General features: G+C 42.2%; 1 protein-coding gene across 1 annotated transcript in view; it reads left to right on the forward strand.

Moving 5' to 3' along the window:
- Positions 1 to 23,600, forward strand: part of NAV2 (neuron navigator 2) — a 368,840-nt gene that overhangs the window by 175,567 nt on the left and 169,673 nt on the right. Inside the window, exons 8-9 of the mRNA XM_084852298.1 lie at positions 15,269 to 16,388; positions 18,873 to 18,991. Coding sequence (XP_084708424.1) covers positions 15,269 to 16,388; positions 18,873 to 18,991 — 1,239 coding nt within the window. The remainder of the gene's footprint in view (positions 1 to 15,268; positions 16,389 to 18,872; positions 18,992 to 23,600) is intronic.

Consider the following 23,600-nt stretch of genomic DNA (forward strand, 5'->3'; position numbering starts at 1 on the left):
TATATATTTGTATGTATGTATACACACACACACACACACACACACAATAAAACCAAAAATAAAATTGATACAAGTGTATTGCTTCCCCCTAAAACTCTCCTGAAACCTTACGGGTATGGAAATGGTTATGGTCATTATCTGCTGTTCAGTTGGAGGCCCTTCTCTATTTCTACTCAAATCAGTGTTCCTAATCATTACCCTTCTTCATCTCTGTTCCAGTTAGTCCAATTGACTAACACCCAGGCTACAGAAGAACAGTAATATAATGAATTATTATTGAGAATATGGCATACGCCTCTGTAGTGGCAGGTCCTTTTGGGTAGTCTCAGGCCACCCAATGTTTAAGGCAGAGTTCTGCTGAGAGGGTGGAAAGTTTTTGACCAGCTGTTGAAATGTCTGTTGGGTGGGAGGGACTGGCTGCTCACGAGGAATGCAGCAACTGAGGCAGGAATGTGAATTTTGCCTTTTTTGTTAATTTGTTTGTATGAATACTACCAGCTTTCAGTTTTCTTGCAGGCGTTATGCTATTATTATTTAATGTAACGGAGTAACCATGTCTTAAGAGCACAGTTGGCTTGTCTGAGTCAGTCTTGACAGCTTGTTTATATTGGGGATGTGCCACAGGGCACAGTAAATCCAGAGGCCCAATGCAGTTAGAGGACAAGATACGCGTATGCAGTAAATTATGCTGTTTAATCTTATGTTCCTTTTAATAGGCTAAATTTGGGATTTCTTTTGGCATTTTGAATCATGCCCAGATCTCATACTTAAACACAAAGAGGCTAAAGTTTCAATAGCAACTGAAATAGTGGGAACCTTTGCCATACTTGGTATAAACTTGTAGGAATATTAGAGTAAAATAAAATTGTATTTAAATACAGTTGTTCCAACAGACTAAAAATAGCCAAGAAATATAGCTGGTGTAATTTTCTTAACTCTCACCATATCAACAACTTTACAGAGGCCACAAAGGCAGTTGTAAAGATAAACCTTTAGAACAGGATCCTTTGGGATTCATAAGCTAAGAAAGACCCCATGCAGGCTTCCGAGAAGATTTCTGTGTGGTGGCAGCTTTATACAGGGGCTGTAACAATCAAAAGCTGTTTATCCCATTGATCAGTGCAGTTATGTAAGGGATTCTGGCCACACAGCAAGGTCTAGCTGCCTTATTTCCTGCTTCCGATGGCATCTTCTAAGAATGATCTCAGCTGTACTACTGTGCAACCACTGCAGGCATATTTTATTAATTAATTAAAGTATTGGTACCTTTCCTCTCTGTCCCAGAAAGTGGGTTCCTCTAGGCAACTAAAGAAAAAAATTAAAACTGCAACATATCAACAAGTTAATTAAGAATCAACAAAAATTAAGGCACCAACAGCAAAAACAGAAATAGCATTACAGGGCTCAAAAGTAACTAGGGGATAATGTCAGGTGTTCTTAATGCCTAAGGGATGTCACAGAACAAAATAACTATAACCAAGTATCAATAAAAAAGGGAACTGCAAATGTACCTTCAGTGGTAGGCAGTGCCAAAGCCTGGGTGCCACAGTTGAGAAGGCCTTGTCTTGTATAGCCACCAGCTATATTCCTGTCAGAGCAGGACTCTATTCAATAAGAGGATCATGGGCAGGCAGAATCACGTGGAAGAAAAATACCATGTAGTTCTTTAACGTAATGGCCAGCACTTTTGAATTGGACTTGGAATCTTGGACCAAGAGCCAATGAGGATTGTACAATGCTACTGCTAGAGTATTTTGTACCAACTGAGGTTTCTGAATGCTTTTTTCAAAGGCAGCCCCATGTACAGCATGTTGTAATAAGCCAATGTGGTTGCAAAGAACATATGTGTGATAGTGGTCAGCTCTCCCTACTCCAGGAATGGGAGGATGACCAAATCTGACGATGATAAAGATTTCTAGACCAGCAGTGATCAGGTGACACAAGGAGTCAGTAGGGTCCAATCTGGTCTCATAAAGCTGTTGACTGTGGCCTCGATTCTCAGTCTGAGCAACTCATCATGCAGCATCACTACTTGCTTGGCCACATGTGGAACCATCTTCCAGCATTCAGGAAACCTGCTGAGACAGATTACATCAAGAGTCTGTGTGAGAGTGCCACACTTTCCCAGTGACTGTTGGCATCAGAATAGACACAAGTTACGTGAGCATAATGCCCCATATGTCATTTTCTATTGTGATTGTTCCTTTGTGGAGCCACTGGCCCTTGAGAATATTTCTTGGCAGCTTTCACACGGCATCCATAATGTATAATGCAGCACTTTGAATATATCAAACAGCAGATTTGCTTTGAAATTGATAGAATGGCATCCATGGAGTAGACAGAATGATTAGGGAGACGTTTTCCTCCCTCTCCCATAATACTAGAACCTGGGGTCATCCCATGAAGCTGAATAGTGGGAGATTCAGGATAGATAAAAGGAAGTACTTCTTCACACAGTGCATAGTTAAATGATGGCATTTTCTTCCAGAAGCTGTACTGATGGCTCCCAACTTGGATAGTTTTAAAGGGAGATTAGACAAATTCACTAGCTGCTAGTTATGATGGTGATAATTACTTCTAGTATTGGAGGCAGTATGCCTTCTATACCAGTTGCTGGGGGAAATAAGTGGGATGGTGTTATTGCACTCATGTCTTGATTGTGGGTTTTCCATAGGCATCTGATTGGCCACTGTAGGAACAGAAGGCTGGACTAGGTAGATCTGATCCAGCATGGCTCTTCTTATATTCTTCTGTTCTCTCTACACCAATCAAATTAACCTAGTGAATGCTGCTCAGGCTGTGCAGAATCCTGTTACTTTTTGTTTATTCCTGTTACTTTTGTATATTTTGTATATTGTATATTATTTAGTGTATTTAATGGTTTTGAAAACTACAGAGGCGTTATCCTTTTTACACCTTTGGGTGTGCCTCTCTACCTGTTGGCACACCCAAACCTGTATTTACTGCTTAGATTCTCTCAAAATCCTATATTCTTCATTCAGTGCTTATGTCTGCACTTAGCAATGCAATTGCAGAATATACCCAGTCTTGGTTTACCACTTGTTAATGCAACAGCTGGTGCTAGGTGCAAGTGATTTTCTTTTGTACAGTTTTCTGTTGTTTGATGAACTGTGCCAGACATAAAGCTATGGAAGGAAAAAGTCCTTTTAACTTGGCCAGACAAATGAATAGGCCTCAGTAATGCCAGATTATTACACCATCCAACAAGTGCAATTCTGTCTCAACCCTTGCCTACAAGGGAGGTAACTTGATATCCATGAACCAGTAAATGTTTGTCTTTGAGATTTTGCAGGCATAGTCCTCCAGTGCTGAACATATTTAAGGAATAACTAGATACTGGATTACTAGTAATGATTACTGTTACAACCTTTCCCCCAAAAGATGGGATGAAAAAGAATCCTAAACTTTCACACTAGTTGTCAGTGTAGATTACAACATACTAAGGTTGTAGTAAGTGTGGGTCATCTGAGAAAGAACGTTTTGTTTCCATACTGTTCTCTTAAAGACTGCTTTCCTCAAAATAGTTTTGGAGAAGAATCTTCACAGCCAGCACATAGGTGATGCTTTTCGTTAACTTTAAGGCCTCCAAGCACAAAAATCCAAGGCCCAGGCCCATGGGGAGACAGAGGTAGCAACAACAGCTCAGGGGGCTATAGAATTTTCAGAACCTGAAAGCTTTCATACCAGCATATGTTATTGGTGTTATACCAGAGGCTGTAGCACCACATCATTTATGTAAGCGCTAGGGCCACATTAGGTACTGTGCTTCATTTCTCTGTTTCAAACTCAGTTCAGCCATGAACATACTATAAGGGGAAGTATGTATGGCAAGCCACATTCTCTACATCATTCTCCACATCGTGAGTGCTAGCTATTAGCTTCCAAGTAAATCTACTGTTTCATCTTTCTCTCAACCTTTGGGGATAACAATAAATGATTTTATTATTTATTGAAGATTTTTATCCTGCTTTTCTGACCCATATAGACATGTACAAAATACACACATTCTGCTCCGAATGCTATTTGAGCCACTGCTTACAAGCTTTCTCCATGAACAATTAGGATGATCATTTCCTCTGTGAGAGTTCTAAATTAGTTCTTAAAGTTTTAGTGCATACACATTCTGTCAATGGCACTTGGGGACAGGCAGTAGAAGTGGTAATTGCAGGAAAAGGGATGCTAAAACTGGACTAAAATGCAGCTATGTGGAAGAAAGGACAAGGTAAGGATTAATAAAAAAATTAGTATTTCAAACAATGCAAAATTGTATTACAAGCTGATTATTTGCTAACTTTATCAGAATTAATTATCTTCATCATAATAATACTGGCCAGAGACCCAGATTACATCATCCTTAGGTCTCCTCCTCCTTATAGAAGACATAAGGAACAGCTATCAAGAGCAGTCAGTCAGCAATCTTCCTAATAAAGGATGTACCTGGCAACTTTGGTTTATTAAGGGTACTTCTGGCTCCATTAAGCCTCTCCTGCCCGAACCCCAGTCATACAATATTACTAAAGTGAACAAGTGTACATGAGCCATTTTTATAGATGTTTCATATACAGCAATTTACAGGTAGTACCGTTGGGTTGCATGCCATTAAAAGCTTCACCTGTTGATTCCTGCATATCAGTCCCTGTTGAAGGGATAGAGGCAGGACAGACCAGACTTTTTTCCCCTGGCCTGTTGGCTGACCTGTTTTGGTAGCTGTGGTCCTTCTACTGAACCTTAAGAGTAATTTTATGTAATGTGTATCTTAGTGTTGTAAACCTTACTGAAATCAATAGCTCTATTTCGACATCCCCCTGCACACAATTAACATTCATGATCAGGGTTCCACATCCAGCAGTGGGAGCAGAGAGCTTACACATGTAGAGCAGTCTGCCCTCTACAGACATGTTCCCCCAATGTGTAGGTGGTGTGTATGGGGGTGCAGGGACATAACAGCAGGAGTGAGGCCAGTAGGCATGGTCCCCCTTTCCCCCTCAGCTGATTGTTAATTGGGTTATAAATGTAAAACAGACAGATGCTTCTGTATTTGAAAGTTTAATACAGGTGTAGGCAACCTGGTTCCCTTTAGATGTTTTGGGCTACAACTCCCATCTGCCCCAGCCAGAATGGTCAATAGTCAGGGATTGCGGCATTGTAGTCCAAAATCTGCGGAGGACACCAGGTCTCCTACCCCCAGTTTCATATGTTAGACTGAATGTATCCTGTCAGAATTGCTGTCCTTTCCCCCTCTCCCCCCATGTTGGTGCTGTCATGGAGTGTGAGGAATTTAAAGCCACTTCCAGTACTCTAAAACCATACATTTAGGCAGCACTAGGCGACTTGCATGAAATAAGAGATTAAGGCTGCAATCCTGTGCCCACTTACCTTGGAGTAAGCCCCATTGAACTCAGTGGGACTTACTTCTGAGTAGATATGCATAGGATTGCACTGTTAAGAAACCTTCACATATAAGAGGCTGCAGCATTTTGAACCTGAGCATACAAGAAAAGTTATGTCTGTGGCTATCTGCTGGGTTAGTTGATTCTATCCATGTAGGCATGAATATGAGCATTGGTAAATCACAGCTGTTTTTAATATTTCAGTGTCAAAGGAAACCCCCTCCATACATTTCAATTACATTTTTGGTTTTTTTACATGCCTTTGTTGTGTGGTGATTTCTCAGTGACAAAAGTTGTCTTAACTTGATGTCCATGGTTGACAGGTTTGTATGATCATTTTAACTGTTTCTACTGTCTTTAGTTTGTGTGTCAGACATCTATCTATGGATTTCTTTTTATCAAAGCATCCAGTCAGGGTGAAAAGAGAAGCGCTGTCTGCGAATGTGTGTAGTCCTGGATGAGGGCCCCTGATTGAAGCAGCCTTTCAAGGGTCTATGGAGGGCTCTGTCACCTCAAGCCTGTCAGTATTTGTTATTACAAATGTGAAAAATCTTGAAGAACAATAAAGAGGGGTAGGTCTTGTTCAGTTTTAAAAAGCAGCTCACATCTTTCATTGTTGCATAATGACATAATAGGAAGGTAGAAGTACCCTTGGCCTTGTCTGCAAAACTTGCAAGTGCTTATATAGTATCTAAACAAAGACAACAAGGACTTGAAGTGCCTTAAGTCACTTATGTGAACACAAAGAGAGAAAAATGCCTGTGTAGCAGCTTTGTGTTTTGTGTGGTTCTCACACTCAGAAGCAGCCTACTTCTCTATGCAAACCCATTTCCATTCTGTTTATTCCATTTAGATTCCCCTGCCCCCTGATCTTCTGGGTAGTTCAAGGCAGCATACACAATGGGACCATTCGCACGTCATGCTAAACCACTTTGGGTTAATTAACCCCTGGGGGTTAGCCACAAATGCGTGCAGCCATTTTGAATATTCAAGCCACAACTGAAGATTGTCATGTCAAGCGAACCCAGCAAGGGTGGGTTGTTGGTGTGGTTAACAAGCAACCCAGAACCCATGGGCTGTTTTAGGGTTCTGGGGTGGCATGTTAACCACAACAACCCACCCTCGCCGCATTCTCATGTCATGGCAATTATGCAAATTCCCCTGGCATGTGTAGCAGGCAAAATAAGCCACCATGGCTTATTCCCCCCACCATGATTGTGTGAACTGGGCCACTGAGTGGCCCAAGGTCCCTGCGGAGAAGGGAGTTGAAAAGATCACTTTTATCTACTATACCACACTGACTCTTAAGGTTCCAAATATAGTTGGACTAAAAACTGGAACTCTCTGCTTACTAGTCAATGTATTAAGCAAGAGAGCCAGAGCAAGAGAGGATGGGCAGATTAATTTGCACTTCACATTTTCACTTGGCAAATCTCCACATCCATGGGTGTGCTTCTTGGAATCGCTGGGGAGTGAACATATGTACTGTTAGCATAAACAAGATGCCTCTGCACGTGATCAAATACACAGGGCCACAAGTGTGTGGAGAAACAAGATGCTTTTTGACTATGGAAACCACTTCAGTTGTACGCAACAGCTGAATCCATATGAAATAATCTGGTTTATGCTCGTTTGATTGATTGATTGATTGACTTATTGATTGGAAGCATTTTTTTACTGTGCTGTTGAGCCAAAAAGGTTCGCAGAGTGGCTTACATAAGATTAGTGAAAATATTAGAGTTCCTGTCTGAAGGCTAAAAATCTAAAAAACATGGCACAAAAGTGGGGGGAGGATGAAAAGGAAAACAAACAAACAAACAAACATCACACCAATTATTAAAGTAATATCTTAGTTCTTGATTTATTTTCTTGATTTGGTACATTTATATCCTGCCTTCCTCCAAGGAGCCCAAGGTGGTGTACATAATCTTCTTCCTCTCCATTTTATCCTCATAACAACCCAGTGAGATATATTAGGCTGAGAGTCTGAGACTGGCCCAAAGTCACTCAGTGAGCTTCATGGCCAAGTGGGGACTGGAAACCAGGTCTTCCCAGTCCTAGGCCAACACTCTACCACAACCCCACATTGGCTGTTAATGACCAGCTAGAATGGAAACAGTTCAGGGAGAGGAGGAGGAGCCAAATGGAACTGGTCTCTCAGCAGATGGAGTGGCCCTGCTTTTTATCTTTCCCTCTGCTGCAGCATGATTGAATGGTTGCTGCCAGCTGCTAATTGATTATAGGAAGATCCCAACAGAGCTGGTCTTTCAGCATAGCCCATAGAGTGGTCCTGCTTCCCATCCTTCCTTCTACTGTAGCCTGATTGAATGGCTACTGCCATATGACTTTTTTAAACACAGTTTGTTTGACATAATTTTGCTTAAGACCAAACAGTAGAACATAATTTTTAATTGGGTTTTTTGATTGATGCTTAAACATACCTTGGACTTCACTTTCAGAAAAACCAAACCACCAAAAAATTAGCTGGTAGATGTTTATCCTCCAGCCACTTGTGAATAAATGTGATCTTTGATTCATGCTGGGATGCCTTAAAAGCTGCTGCTGCATTTTTAGTCCTCTTAGGGTGCAATCTTACGCACGTGTACACAGAAAAAAGTCCTACAACTCTCCGCATACTCTAGCCAGCCATGCACTTTAAACATGCATAGGATTGCCCCCTTAAAGTCTGATTCTGATTCTTGTATTAGCTGAATTTGGTTGCCATTTTACTATTTTTGTTTTATTGTGTATTGTTTTTACTTCTTATAGTAAGCCACCTTGAGCATTTGATGGAAAGGTGAGGAAGAAGCGCTTTATGTCTATTCCAATTTACTCAGCATTATCTTCTTCAGACTAAGGGTGCAATCCTATGCATGTTTAGACAGAATAAAGTCCTACTACTCCCAACATTCCCCAGCCAGCCATGCTTTCAGTGATTACCCACAGCAGAGAAAGAGAACACCCTCCAGATGATTTTGGACTGCAAATCCCATCAGCCCTAACCAGCATAGCCAGTGGTGAGGGATGATGGGGGTTGCAGTCCAACAACATTCGGAAGTCCACATGTTCCCCATTGCTGACTTACAGGAAGATCTTGACGGCAGTTAAAATCACCCATACGTCTGCTTCCCCCTTTGCCTTTAGGTACATCCAAATGTCCTCTGAAATATATGAAATTTTCTTCTGTGATAATGGAACGACTGCTGCATACATATGATCATTTTCATCTTTGGAAATATTTATTTTTGTAGGCTAAAATATAAATTTGCTGTTGCTGAAGATTCTGTATATATTTTAACTAAAACCTGATCTGTGCTGAACTTAGCCTATGGTGTCTGGCTTCATGCAACCTACTATGTGCAAATGGAATGGGTACAGATTGACTTTATGCCCACAACTAACATGTGCTGAGTGTTTATGTGAAAACAGGCCAGGAAGGAAAAACAATTAAAGAATTGTTAAACTGATACAATTTTATTGTATTCATGGTCTAATAATACAGCCATATTATTCGATATATAGCTGGGGGGTGCCTTTTTTTTTTTTAACCTTAACTGCATTTTCTCTTAGTTTGTGCTTTCCTATGTCTATGAATTTAAGGGGCCAATTTACCTATATTTGCCTTGCAAAGATTTCTAACCTTTATAAGTTCCTTTTTGGCTACCCCCAGTGCCTCCATCTAGAACTATGTTCTAGAACTGTTTTTGGTTAATTCTAGCACAGCTGTACAGATAGCAGTAACCATAAGAGAGCAGCTTGTATTTAGACTTAACTTGGCAAATGATGGGAAATTGCATATATTTTCTCCGGCATTTATTATAGTGCATGTTCTCAAACATTTCACAGAACAATTTAAACCATACGCATCTTCTCGTTGCATGTGGTTAGGCTTGCATTTGCAGTCAAGGCATTACAGGAGCAGATGAAATCCAACCTAACCATATTACAGTGTGTATTGGCATTCAAGCAGGACCACCAACATCTTTGTAACAGAAACAGTGAGAATTAAACTCCAGGTCTAGCACTTGCCTTTGAAAGGAGCAAAGAGAATGGTTATTTAGCCTAACTGTATTTTGAACGTGTTTCATTTGCTGTCAATTAAAAGTCAGCAAAAGTTAGTTCAAAAAGAAAACTGCCCCAGGGAAGACAGCAGATGAGAATTAATTTAACTGATCACAAAATGAGTTGAATATTCAGTGGAAAAAAGTCTGTGCTATTTCAAATGAAGCTTCTTTAGGAAATAAAGTATTTTGAGACGTACCACTGGAGTAGGACCAAAACCATTTACAAGAGTAAGCAGTAAATTTTAGTTGAAGAAATGTTGGTAAGTAGAACCTGATATAGACTGCAGGCAGGCATGTGATAGACCAGGGATGGGCAACTGCTGGAGGTCCAGGGGCCATTTCCCCTCTGCCCCGCAGATCCCCCCGTAGGCTGCAGTCCTGCCAGTGCCCCATGGAGTTCCCCCCTCACCTTGTGGTGGTGGCAAATCTGTCAGCAAACCATTATGAAGTGGTTGTTGTTGTTCAGTCGTTAAGTCATGTCCGACTCTTCGTGACCCCATGGACCATAGCACGCCAGGCCTTCCTGTCCTCCGCTCTCTCCCAGAGTGTGCTCAAGTTCATATTCATTGTATCGGTGATGCTATCTAGCCACCTCATCCTCTGCTGTCCCCTTCTCCTTTTGCCTTCAGTCTTTCCCAGCATCAGGGTCTTTTCCAGGGAGTTTTCTCTTCGCATTAGGTGGCCAAAATGTTTGAGCTTCAGCTTCAGTATCTGTCCTTCCAATGAGCACTCAGGGTTGATTTCCTTTAGGATGGACTGATTTGACCTCCTTGCAGTCCAGGGGACTCGTAAGAGTCTTCTCCAGCACCGCAGTTCGAAAGCATCCATTCTTCGGCACTTAGCCTTCCTTATAGTCCAGCTCCCACAGCCATACGTTACTACTGGGAAAACCATAGCTTTGATTAGACGGACCTTTGTTGGCAAGGTGATGTCTCTGCTTCTTACTATGCTGTCTAGGTTTGTCATAGCTTTCCTCCCAAGGAGCAAGCATCTTTTAATTTCATGGCTGCAGTCACCGTCTGCGGTGATCTTGGAGCCCAAGAAAATAAAATCTGTCACTGCTTCCATTTCTTCCCCTTCTATATGCCAGGAAGTGATGGGGCCAGATGCCATGATCTTCGTTTTTTTAATGTTGAGTTTCAAACCAGCTTTTGCACTCTCCACTTTCACCCTCAACAACAGGCTCTTTAGATCTTCTTCGCTTTCTGCCATTAGGGTGGTATCGTTTGTGTATCTGAGGTTGTTGATAATTCTCCCGGCAATCTTAATTCCGACCTGTGATTCATCCAACCCGGCGTTTCTCATGATGTATTCTGCATATAAGTTAAATAAGCAGGGCGACAATATACAGCCTTGTCGTACTCCTTTCCCAATTTTGAACCAATCGGTTGTTCCATGTCTGGTTCTTACTGTTGCTTCTTGGCCCTCGTACAGGTTTCTCAGGAGACAGGTAAGGTGGTCTGGTACTCCCATCTCTTTCAGAATTTGCCAGTGTTTGTTGTGATCCACACAATCAAAGGCTTTAGCGTAGTCAATGAAGCAGAAATAGACGTTTTTCTGGAATTCTCTTGCTTTCTCCATAATGCAGCGAATGTTGGCAATTTGATCTCTAGTTCCTCTGCCTCTTCGAAACCCAGCTTGTACTTCCGGTAGTTCTCGGTTCACATGCTGCTGAAGCCTAGCTTGTAGGATTTTGAACATAACCTTGCTGGCATGTGTATGAAGTGGTAATTTGACCTATTTATTGCTCTATATTGGTAAACAGATTGGTGGGGCTGCCACTGCTAATTTGGGTGCTGCAGCAGCAGTGGGGGTCTCATGCAGCCACATGTTGCCCACCCATGTGATAGAGACATCACACAAGTCAACCTTCTTCCCAGGAACTTCATATTGGGAACTGAGGATGAGCAAGCATAACTTACCTCCAACACTATGTGGTCTGTCTGTGACAAAGGTGAACATATCCAGCTCTCTAGCTACTAGGAGTTCCTTCAAGGAATAAAAATATAATGTATACATAAAAGTAATCCCTCTTAGGAGATATGATGGAGGGTGGTTGGGTAATTAGGAGTTACTCACAGATATAACAGGCTTAAGTATTATGAGTTGTCTTTAATTGAAGAGTCAATGTGTGGTGACTGAGGTTGATAGTTGTAAATGTTAAGCTTTATAGCTGATGTTTGAAAATGACAGTTTGCTGCCATGAAAAGCCATATATATATATATATATATATATATATATATTTTAAAGACAACTTTCAGCAGATAGACCTCATCAAAGGTAGCGGCGCTGACAGTCTTACTAGTAAGCAGGCATAAGTAGCTGCTTACTGGTTCAGGTAGAAACAGGGGATGCAGATGATGCTATTGCCATCATGTTTATCTACGTATGGCATATATTACTATTTTTACATCTGCACATGTGCAAGCTGGCAGCGTGGGATAGCTGGGGAAGGGTTTACGTCAAAAAAGCAGTTGCCTTGTTGCCACCACAGCAACAAGGCCAGTTGGACTGACTAACAGACACTGCTTTATGAAGTTTTTAAAATGTCTGAAACTGCTCTAGTTTTCAGTGAAAGGGGCATGCAGCTGTGTTAAGGCCTAAGAAACAAGTGTTACCTGCCATATGCAAAATGGATAAGATCATACTTTTATTCAATTGTCGGTGCTGGTAAGGTTGCAAACATCTGAGCAGCGCAGACATTTTTCTTCAGGCAGGAAAGGTGAACAAAGTATACATTGTAGGGATAAATTACACACATTAAAATATATGTAATATTACCCCTGTCATCCTTTTAATCTGTATCAGGAGGGCAATTAGAATCCAAGAAGTAGCACTTAGTGGGAGAATTAAACTGGGACTACATGTAGTCAGAGAAGGTGCACTGAAAAACACTCTTTTACAAAAGTTCTTACCTATTAGCCCTTCATTAACTTTACAAAAATTACTGATCTTATATGAATTATACTTCCATTTTTCATAGCCATGGAATTCAGTTTCCTGCCTATTTAACTAAAGCCAAGATCACCTGATGGTTTGAGAAGTTGAGAGAGATACAGTTGCATAGAAAGCAAGGTACAGGTTTCTGGAGACAGTAAGTTCCAAAGGAAAGATGGATATGAAGTAGAAGAAGTAATCTGAAGTTTAGCCAAGAGCAAAGTATCGGCACAGTGGAAATGATGAGAAGGCAAATAGAGAAAGAGGAAAGAAAATAGATTAAAAAGGATCAAAATACTGAGTGGGTTTAGAAACAAAAAGGAATAATTTAAACCAGATTAATAAAGACTAAGAGCCAATGATAAATGTACAACAACAGAGACAGATAGGCAAAGCGAGAGACTGGGGAAAAAAACCCAGCAGCAGCAAATGGAGAATGAGAAGACAGTGACCTGGATCACATGTCATCACAACCCACAGTTAACAAACCATAGGTTCTTTAGAAGATAAGTGGGAGTGGTGCTTCCTGCTTGCCCACCCACTCTTGCTGCAATAAGAGCATTCTTGACCTGGCTAGATGTTGTGAAAGGTTCCTCTTCACCATGAGCAGCATTCTGCGGTCATCCACTTTAGTTGTCTTCTGTGGTCTTCCAGGCCTTTTGCTGTTGCTGAGCTTGCCAGTTAATTCCTTCTTTTTCAGGATGTTCCAAACTTGTGTTGGCCACTCCCACTGTTTTTGCTATCTCTCTGATGGATTTATTTTGTTTCCTTGGCCTCATGATGGCCTCTTTCACTCGCATGGACACTTCTTTGGACCTCATGTTGGGAGTTCCAGTGAACAGCTACCAAATGCAAATGTAACACTCAGAGCCACCTCCAGGCCTTTTATCTGCTTGATTGGTCATGGGGTACCCAGGAAACAGGCCACACCTGGCCATGCAGATGCTTGTCAGCCAGTCGTTCCATTACTTATGAGCCACCAACGATGGGTGTGTGTGTGTGCCACTTGCTGTACTTCCTGAATGGTTAGTGCCCCACTTTTGACAAACCCCTTGAATTACAGCTGAAAGTCCTGACTTCACTCTCATCTGGATGTGTTTCCTTTCAACTTCAGTGTGGTGGTGTACAGAAGCTAACTACCAAAACAGTTATCCTTGTTCCAATATTTCTGGCCCTGACTGTATGTACAGTCTTCTGGGGAATTCTTAAAAGGGTTTTGTACCAGCTGGCAAAGGAAAAAAGGTGTTGCTTGGGTGTTACTTTTTTACATTAGTTGTAATGAAGACTTACCCAAGACTTCTGTAAATCTGGCTCAAACTATGGAGCATCTAGACCTGGGCCCATGTCTTTCTCTAACTTCTGGCATAACGCTTTCTGGGGTGGGGGGTGGGGGGTGGGTGGGTGGGGAGAGAAGCGCAACAGAGACCATCCAGTTTCATTGTTTATGGTTAATAGGCCAGCACACTGGAAATGTTCCCATCCTAGGCAATGCCTCCTTTCTATAAAACAAGCATACACATCTGCTATTCCAGTTAGGACTAACAGTGTGAAATGACCATGAGCTTATTACAAGAGGAATCTCCTAGAAACCCAAATCTCTGCTAAGTAAGGAAGATGGGTGTGCTTGGAAATATGAGGCGGTCTGGTCTGGATCACACGAGTGAGGTTAACAGAGCAGTATCTTCAGTGAGCAGCCGAAAGTGAAGTCAAACAGCCTCTGTATAGCTGCAGCCGCTTGCGATTCACAGAACTGCATTCACCGTTCTGTTTCAAACTGTTGCAAACGTTCGCTGTCGGTCACTGTTTATTTTTAAGTTCAAAAAAAAAAAAAAAACCCAACCTCAAGAAGCTCTATGTGCCGTTTATTGGTAGAGGATCCAGGACTGCAGGTAAAAGCCGTTAATCCCCAGCAAGCTGCTGGGTAGGCTAACAGAGATGACAAAAGTTAATTGGAAACATGAGCAGCGTAACAGAAGACATATTTGCCGTAATTGGGATGTAATGTCTCCACGAGAGAAAGTTTGTAAGGAGTAACTTTAGAAAAGAAGTGGCTGTTGGGAGGTGAGTAAGCAAGTGTAATTCTTAAGCTCTCTCTTTAAAAAATGCAAGGAAACTCCTTCAAACGAACAGGATAAAAAAGAGATTTGAACTCACCAAGAAAGCCTTTTCAGCTGGCTCTTCTTATTCCAGCTGGTTTCAGTTATGAGATAAAGATATATCATGTACAATTGCTGCCTGAATAAAGAGATTATGAGTTTTCGTTTTGTGGATCTGGGTTTGATTCAGTTTTTAACAGGACTTAGCAATTGAGTGTGCTGTTATCTGAAGGATCTTCTGATGGGTTTTTTTGATGTGTGTTTTGTTTTGGATTTTTGCTCCATGTTACATTTGGGAATTTTCCAAGAAGCAAACTTCAGCAGAGTGAATTTCGCTAAGTGTAAAGCAGACAGTTTTGGTCAGAAAGATTTTCATTTTCTAGATAATAGTTTTCCAGTATTGTCTGAAGAAGGACACTTTGGCACACATTGACTTCATGCATTTATTTGAATGTAGTTACTTCTAAGTAGCACCTAAAATTAGAGTAGAGTGTTGTTTCTGCAACAATAAGAAACAGACAGTCTCTGCCAGTTTAATTGTTGGTGATTTGATCATGCTACTGTTGTTTTTTCTGGAAAGAAAAATAAAAGTGATCTTGTTACCGTAGGTAGTGATGTGTACAAGTAATACAAAATATTGTCTAAATATTTCTTAACTGCTGTTAAGTCCCAGTTCTTTGACTGTGAAGGCAAATTTTGTTCACCTGAAGATTTTCCAAAAACAAAAGTATCAGAATTCTCTTGTCTTTTTCTCTCCAGAGCCAGCAGACAATTTAGCCTCCCAGCCCACAGGAATGAATGAAAATGCACCATCTTCAGTCCAAAGCAGCAGTAGCAACAATGCTGCCAGTTGCAATAATTCCTCAGCTATCCCCCAGCCCAACTCTGCCGTTAAACCCTGGCGCAGCAAGTCACTTAGTGCTAAGCACACAGCCACGTCTTCCATATTAACAGTAAAGCAGCAGGTTCAAGAATCTCCAAAACCCCCTCCAGAGATGGTCAAAACAACTCCCAATGGGCAGAAATCCATGCTTGAGAAACTGAAACTCTTTAATACAAAAGGTGGCTCTAAAGCAGGAGGGTCAACCCTTGAATGTCCAGGGTCTCGTGATACTAGTTGTGAAAGATCGGAGGCCCTCCCTACCTTTGAGGAAAGCGAAGAAATGGATGCTGTAAATCGGAATGTGAACAACCCAGGACCAACATCTAATAGTCCCAAAATTGCACTTAAGGGAATTGCACAAAGAACGTTTAGTCGGGCACTGACCAACAAGAAGAGTTCCCCAAAGGGCAACGAGAAAGAAAAAGAGAAGCAGAAAGATAAAGAAAAGGACAAAAACAAAGACATTGCAAAGAGAACGTCTGTAACTGAGAGAGCAGACATAAAAGAGGAGCTGAAAGAAGAACAGACTACACCAGCTACAACAGAGATGCCAAAAAAATCCTCCAAGATCGCAAGCTTTATCCCTAAAGGAGGAAAGCTAAACAGTGCCAAGAAGGAGGCATCTGCCCCTTCGCACAGTGGAATACCAAAACCAGGGATGAAAAACACCACAGGGAAATCCTCAAGTGCCCCAAGTTGTTCTGCAAAGGAAGGCGAGAGAAGCCGCAGCGGGAAGTCTGCCTCAGGCCTCTCTCATCAGAAGCCCCAGCTAGACAGCAGGAATTCGAGTTCCACATCAAGTTTGGCCTCCTCTGAAGGAAGAGGAATAGGAGGGGTGCCTGCTCTGAGTACTAGCAGCAGTAGCCAAACTGTCAATGGGCCAACGAGTAGTACCACACAGACCACAGGAAGCAATACCGTGAGTGTTCAGCTACCTCATCCACAACAGCAATACAGCCACCCAAATACTGCCACAGTAGCACCATTCATGTACAGGTGGGTGTAACTTTTTAAGCATGATGTATTGTGTGTGACCCTTCCAGTACAGTCCAATTCTTCTGTGCTGGGGTTTTCTTTTAGGAAGAGTATGAAAAAAACTACAGTAGTTGCTTGAGCATTTGCTTTTTTAAATCTGCCTAGGGCCTACTATACTTCTCCCCCTCACTTTTTTGATCTCGTTAGCTGTGAAAGGTTTTTAAAAATGCTGTGAGAAGAGACAATGCAACTATGTATCTGCAGGCTATAAATAATATTCTGATAAATGTATAAGATCTTGGTTAGTTATCTTTGTGCCAAACCTTAATGACATGGGGCTGCCCTGGGTTCATAATTGAAAAACATTCTCCCTAACTATATAGTGCATATTTACAATACAGCTCTTTATACGTCTACTCAGAAGTACATTTCATTGAGTTCAGTGGGGCTTACCTCCAGGTACGTTGGTATAGGATTACAGCCTTAAATACTGACAACATTTCTTAAAAGTAGCTTCTCTGGTTTAAATGCAGTTTAAATTCCATAGACACAATCTAAGGGTAATGGACTAGTCAGATAATCAGTGTTTTTGAGTGTCACCCTAAACCATAGGTAGGCATCTTGTGGCTCTCCAGATGTTTTGGCCTTCATCTCTCATGATCCCTCACCATTGGCTATGCTCGCTAAGGCTGATGGGAGTTTTAGGCCAAAATGTGTAAGGGGCCACAAGTTACCTACCCCTGCTGTAAACCATCGTTAACACAACATGAGTGAGCCACAGCTGAGAGGATGAGTTTGGAAGTTTTTGCTTTCACTGTTGTTTAACCACAACTTGTTGTGTTGTCCAGACCATCATACTGTGGCTAACATTAAGTATGGTTAGTTTCAAACAAGCCAAATACAAACTGTAGTTTATGAAAATGGCTTGTTGAAACTAACCATAGTCCTGGTCTGGATGGCACAGTAAGAGATGGGGAAGAGAGATGGGGGAATACACAAGCCTGCATGCGGCTTGTTCACATTGCGCCTAACCATGGTTTAGCATAATGGTCGAAAGCGGCCAGTGACTAACTGATTGCTGCTTTAAACATGTTTTGCAGCACAGTGGGAACAGAACTGATTTATTTTGGATGATGCTGACAAATCATACAGTGTACTTACAGGATCATGAATTATGCAATAGATAGCCATGACTTTTCTAGAACTTTGCCTTTCTTCAAGGACATTATTTGACCTCTTACACTAGAAAGATCAAATCCTTCTGAAAACAGTAATACTTACAATTAAAGTACTCCTTCCCAGCATAAGTTGATACATGATGCAATTGGGGCTGGTTCACATGTGATCCTGGCAAACAGCAGGCTTGGGAACAAGAATTGGCTTCTGTGCTCTACATGCAGCAGGGCATAGTGCATGAGCCTGAAGCTCACTTGCTACTCATACAACTTACATCTCATGGCTGTGCATGAACAAATCTATGGTGTGTGAATCAGCCTACAGTCCTCTGTTGCAAGAATAACACGTGGGAGCTTGTCAGAACTTAATTTCAAGCAAGGACTAGCCAACACCTTACACTTCCCATTAAAAGCTTAGTCCATAATTTTGTGTTGACTCAAATTTATCTATGATGAGCAGCCGCCAGTACTTCATAGTGTGAATGCACAGGGATAGAGACTTATATCTCAGTTCATACATTTAGCCAGGACAGTCTTGGAATAGCATGACATAGCTTACAGTATGGAGTGGGCCTTCCACATGAACACCCAATGATGTGAAGATTCAGTTTGCATTCTCTTTCCACACATTTTGAAACAGTAAGAATCATGTGAACTGGGCCTCTACATGATTGGGCATTTATGTGGATGGGGTGTGGTTCACACTGCAGGCCCTCTGTGTAGTGGAGAGGAGGGCCTGGACCATGCTTATGAAATGCCACTGAGATGAATATATGAACCAGGTTTGAATGTGGGAAACGCAGGTTCCATTTTCTGCTCACTTACAAAGGTTAGTGGGTGGCCTTGGACCAAACAGTCTCACATACTTGTTGTGCATGGCTAAAACGTTATGCTCCTAGGGGGAAATGCATGATGAATAAATGAAACAAATAAGTAAAAAAAGAAGAAGAAAAAAAAATAGCTGAAACAAAAAGCCTGCATTTCATTCCATAACATGAACTCTATTATAGTCAGTGATGGTTGATCCTTGAGCCACCAATATGGGTTGTTGACCAGGCTGAAGACTTAATTTAAAACTGAAGGTATTTGAAAGGCCACTCAAGGGCCTGAAAAGCCTGTATTTGATAGTGAATATTTCATATTTTTTACAGTTCAGTGCTTGTTTCCATTTCTAGGACATAGCTCAACATGGGACTAATGAATTATGTAAAGTCAGTCTGCCAGGGAGAGGACACAGTGCTAGATGGCAAGTGCTGCTGTTTTGGTGCTGGAATTCTTTTTGGCATATGAATGACTAAATTTTCCTCTCTGTCTCTGTTTTGCGCTTAAGATCCCAGACAGACAATGAAGGGAATGTAACAGCTGAGCCCAGCACTGGAGGGGTGAGCACAAGCATGGATTCTGCTCCTTACACTAAAACCGGACAGCCTATTCTAGAAGATCTTTCTGGTAAGACACGGGATGCATTGAATGTGTTGGCTCTGTTAATACAGGGGAATAAAGGGTGGGGCTAAGTGAGATTCAGTAGCTACTACTATCTCCCTCAGTAGTGGGAGGGAGGTCAGTGTGCATGTTTATTCTTAGTCCTTCGTTGTTGTGACTCAAGACACCTGCACTGCTCAGTGTCCTCATTTCTGATGCAGCAGATGCTCAGAGTCTTACAAGTAAAGGCCTGAAGAACCAAGCATTCTCTCTTGTATAGAAATTTGACTGGCGTTCATTTAATTCCTTTTGTCACTTTTTAAAGTTCAGCAATCCAGGAAAATTTGCAATTTAGTTTCAAAGTGAAATTTCACGTTGTGGAAATTTCAGCTGGTCCTCCTGTTGAATTTCATTTTTGTTTTGGGTAAATTGTGTAACTTTGATTTTAAAATAAATAGATTTCTGGGTTTTATTCGTGCTCAGTTTGGTTGCTTAAATGTCATTTAAAAAACTGAAGCTGGGACATTGCTGTAAATGTTGGTTGAACCCTCTTTATTTATGAGCAGAGATGTTTCTTATTTTTAAAGTTAGAATGCTTTGATTCATCTACATTAATCACTTTCATTCAGAAGTTTGGTGATGAGAAGGGGAATCGGAATGAGTGCATACCATTTATGCATACCAACTTTGAAACTGAGGGTTGGATCCAATGCTGCCTTGCATGGGCAGCCCAGGCCCACTGGTGGCGGCGTCTGTGTGGCCCCTACCACTGGCGACCACAATGTAGCGCTTCCAGGGGCAAGCACCAAAACGAGCGGAAACACTCGTTTCTGGATGGGGCGTGACCTGTCCCTTGTGTTTCCACTCGTTTCGGTGCTTGCCCCTGGAAGCACTACATCATGGCCGCCAGTGGTAGAGGCCATGGACACGCTACTGCCACTGCCAGGGCTGGCTGTGCGCACGCCGCAGGTGGCAGGCCTGGGCCACTCACGCCAGGGCAGGATTGGGGTCCAACCCTAATTAACCATAAGTATTGTATTTATAACAGCGGTATGATGTAGTGATGTGAAAAACCCATATTCTTTGCTCGCTGCTCATATTTCTTCAATATGATTCCTAAGTTCAAGAAACAAATCAGCCACTTCTCACAAGTCTGGAAACTGATAGACCTTAAATATTAGAAACACTTTGTATTCCTAATTTCCTCTTTGCATAGAAGATTATGTAAAACTCATGTGCTCCTTATGTATAAAGCCTCCTTGCTAAGTCAGAGAGCAATCCTCAGTGAGCAAAGTGGTGGGAGATAGGGGTGGTTTTACTGGGCTTTTTAGCCTGGCAGATTTTTTAAAAATTCCCTACCATTGAAAATGGGAGTGGCAGGGTGGGGATTAGCTGTGCCAACTCCAAGTTGTATAACTGAGGGGCCCAATCCTGGAGGCCCTAGGGGGAGTGTGGGGGGCTTTGGATACAACAGCCCTGGAACACTCCAACTCCCAACCCTGGAACTCTCCTTGCAGGGCTAACCAATGGTGGGAACACTGCTAGTGGTAGAGTTATGCCCACAAACGTCTTTGCTGGCATAACTGGGGCCTCTACAGTGGGTTTAGTCCCCTCCCTATCAGTGGGGCTTCTCTCTACTGGCAAAAGGGCTTGTCTACCATAACCTAAAGCCCATCATCCAGGACATCTGGGTGTTAGGATTGCTCTGCCCATTACCTTATTCAAACTAGAACATATATGTAGAACATGATTGCATTTATGTACATGTTAGAACTGAAATTGCCGCAAGGAATAGTTGAGAATTACATCTTTCATAACAACATAGCAAGAAGTCCAGCATCCCGCTTCCCACAGTGGCCAGCATGTTAGGTCCAGGAAGCCCAGAATCTGGGCATGAAGCCCTCTGCTGCTGTTTCCATCCAGCAACTAGTATTCAGCGGCATACTGCCTTTGAATGTGGAGGGTGCATATATAGCCATCATGACTAATAGCCATTGATAGCTGCTTCAGTTAGTGGAGAATGCTGCTGCTAAACTTGGTGGTGGTGGTGGTGGTGGTGAAGTTTTCAGTAGAAAGATAACTAAAACAAATAACAACACATCAGTAAATACAAACTGAAATCCAGCACTTCAGTTGTCAGTCTGCATCATTGACTAGAATTGGTTCACAAAATATTCAACTCAGTAGAGACCACAGAAGGTGAAGGTTTGACTAAACCATAAAAAGAGGAAAGGGAAAGTATTACATATATTCTTGGAGAGGTTTTGCTCTCCTCCACTCATTAGTACAAGAAAATACATTTATAGTGCTGGGAAACCTCTGCTTTCCTTTATGGGGAATTGGTATAGGCAAATAATAAGAACCATATTTCTAGATAAGAGGAGTGGCCCCCTCCATTTTAGCTTCACAAACCTGGTAAGTCAGTTTGTGCATGACCACAGTATACTATATTGTAGACATCCTTTCTTTGTGAGTCAAGTAGCCCAAACTACCTTAGCTACTTGAGATAAACAAAACGTTAGGCAGGGGTAGGAGATTATCTGATTCTATCACATGCAACAAAACCAATTTTTGATCTAATTCAGTTGAACAGTGTAAGATGTTTACTGCATGTGACTAGTATGTCTTTCCAAGACAGATATGCATTCATTCATTCATTCATTCATTCATTCATTTATTATATTTCTGTACTGCCCAATAACTGAAGCTCTCTGGGCAGTATAGAAGTCCTGATGGTGATATGCTACCTTCAGTATTGGAGGCAGTATGCCTGTGTACACCAGTTGCTGGGGAACATGGGTGGGAGGGTGCTGTTCCACTCCTGTCCTGTTTGTAGGTTTCCGGTTGACAGCTGCTTGGCTACTGTTTGAACAGAATGCTGGACTGGATGGACCCTTGGTCTGATCTAGCATGGCTCTTCTTATGTTCTTATGGCAGTTCACAACAATTAAAACCACAAAATACAGCATAAAATACAATATAAAATTTAAAAGTTTAAAACTACCATATAAAAGTAAAACCAAAATAAAACCTAGCAGCAAGGCAAAGATTTAAAATACAATAACAGATTAACTTGGTCCCAAATGGTTTAAGGCTTTAAAGGTCAAAACCAGCACTTTGAATTGGACTTGGAAACACGCCGGCAACCAGCGCAGCTGGCACAGTATAGGCATTATGTGATCGAATAGCCTCGCTCCCACCAATACTCAAGTGGCCGCATTCTGCACAAGCTGGAGTTTCTGAACCGTCTTCAAAGGCAGCCCCGGGTATAGTGCATTACAGTAGGACAGCCTGGACGTCACTATTGCGTGGATAACTGAGGCAAGGACCATCCTCTCCAGATAGGGCTGCAGCTGGCATACCAGCCTAAGCTGGTAAAAAGCACTCCTGGACACTGCAGCCATCTGGGCTTCCCCAGTTAGCTCAGAGTCCAGCAGGACTCCCGGACTGCACACTTGGTCTTTTAGGGGGAGTGCAACCCCATCTAAGACCAATTGTAAACTTCCATCTGAAGTAGTTGGTTTCCCAGCCCACAGTACCTCTGCCTTGTCTGGATTAAGTTTCGGTTTGTTCACCCTCATCCATCCCAAAACAGCCTCCAGGCACTGGTTCAAGAGTTCCACAGCCTCCCTGGGATGTGCAGATGGAAAAGAGAGGTAGAGCTAAGTACCATGAGTATATCATTGGATATTTCAGCCCAAACCTCCTGATGACTTCCCCCAGCGGTTTCATGTAGATGTTAAAAAGCATACGGGACAAGATAAAACCTTGCAGCATCCACAGGCTAACGGCCATGGGGTGGAACAGAAGTCCCCCAGCACCACCTTCTGAGACCTGTCCTCCAGAAAGGACCGGAACCACTTTAAAACCGTGCCACCCAATCCAGATAAATAATCCAGAAGGATACCATGGTCAATGGTATCAAAAGCTGCTGAAAGGTCCAGAAGAACCAACAGGATTGCAGTTCCCCCCATCCATTCCCCAGCATAAGTCGTCAACCATGGCGACCAAGGCTGTTTCTGTCCCATAACAAGGCTGGACACCTGATTGGAATGGATCTGAGTAATCAGTTTCATCCCAAACAGCTTGGAGATGTGAGGCCACCACCCACTCCAGCACCTTCAGCACCTTCTGATGTATGGTTGACGGTGACATATGAGATAGTTTTTTCTGTAGTAGTATGCAGTATGCAGAGCTCACTCCCTCAGGGGGTTACATTATCTCCTACTTTGCTGGTATTCTGTCGCTATTTGACCATTTTTCTTTTCTGGTGGGTTTTGATCCTGTTTCTTAGGGTTGTGTTTTATTATCTTATTGGTTTTAGGTGCAGTTCAGGGTTTGGGGTAGGGGAAAGATTCCAGGAGCAGGAAGCTCACCCCCCCCCCCCCGAGCAGGGTTCCAGGAACATTTAAAAAAAGGAAAGAAACTTTTCCAATCCTCCCGAAACCATTCCTGGCTGTGCTGTATACTGCTAATGGACTCAGGTTTGGAGTTGCCCCAAATGTGAACATTCTGTTGCTATGTAGAAGGGTGGAGGTTTCTGGACAGTTATAAAGGAACCTGAAACCTCCTGGTATAGTGTGAGGAAAAGATGTTTTTAGCCTCATAGCATGCATCCTCCCAGTTCTTGCTCTCC

The sequence above is a fragment of the Heloderma suspectum genome, chromosome 1, assembly GCF_057233095.1.
Source record: "Heloderma suspectum isolate Gila_16-S chromosome 1, 16-S_ref, whole genome shotgun sequence".
NCBI lineage: Eukaryota > Metazoa > Chordata > Lepidosauria > Squamata > Helodermatidae > Heloderma > Heloderma suspectum.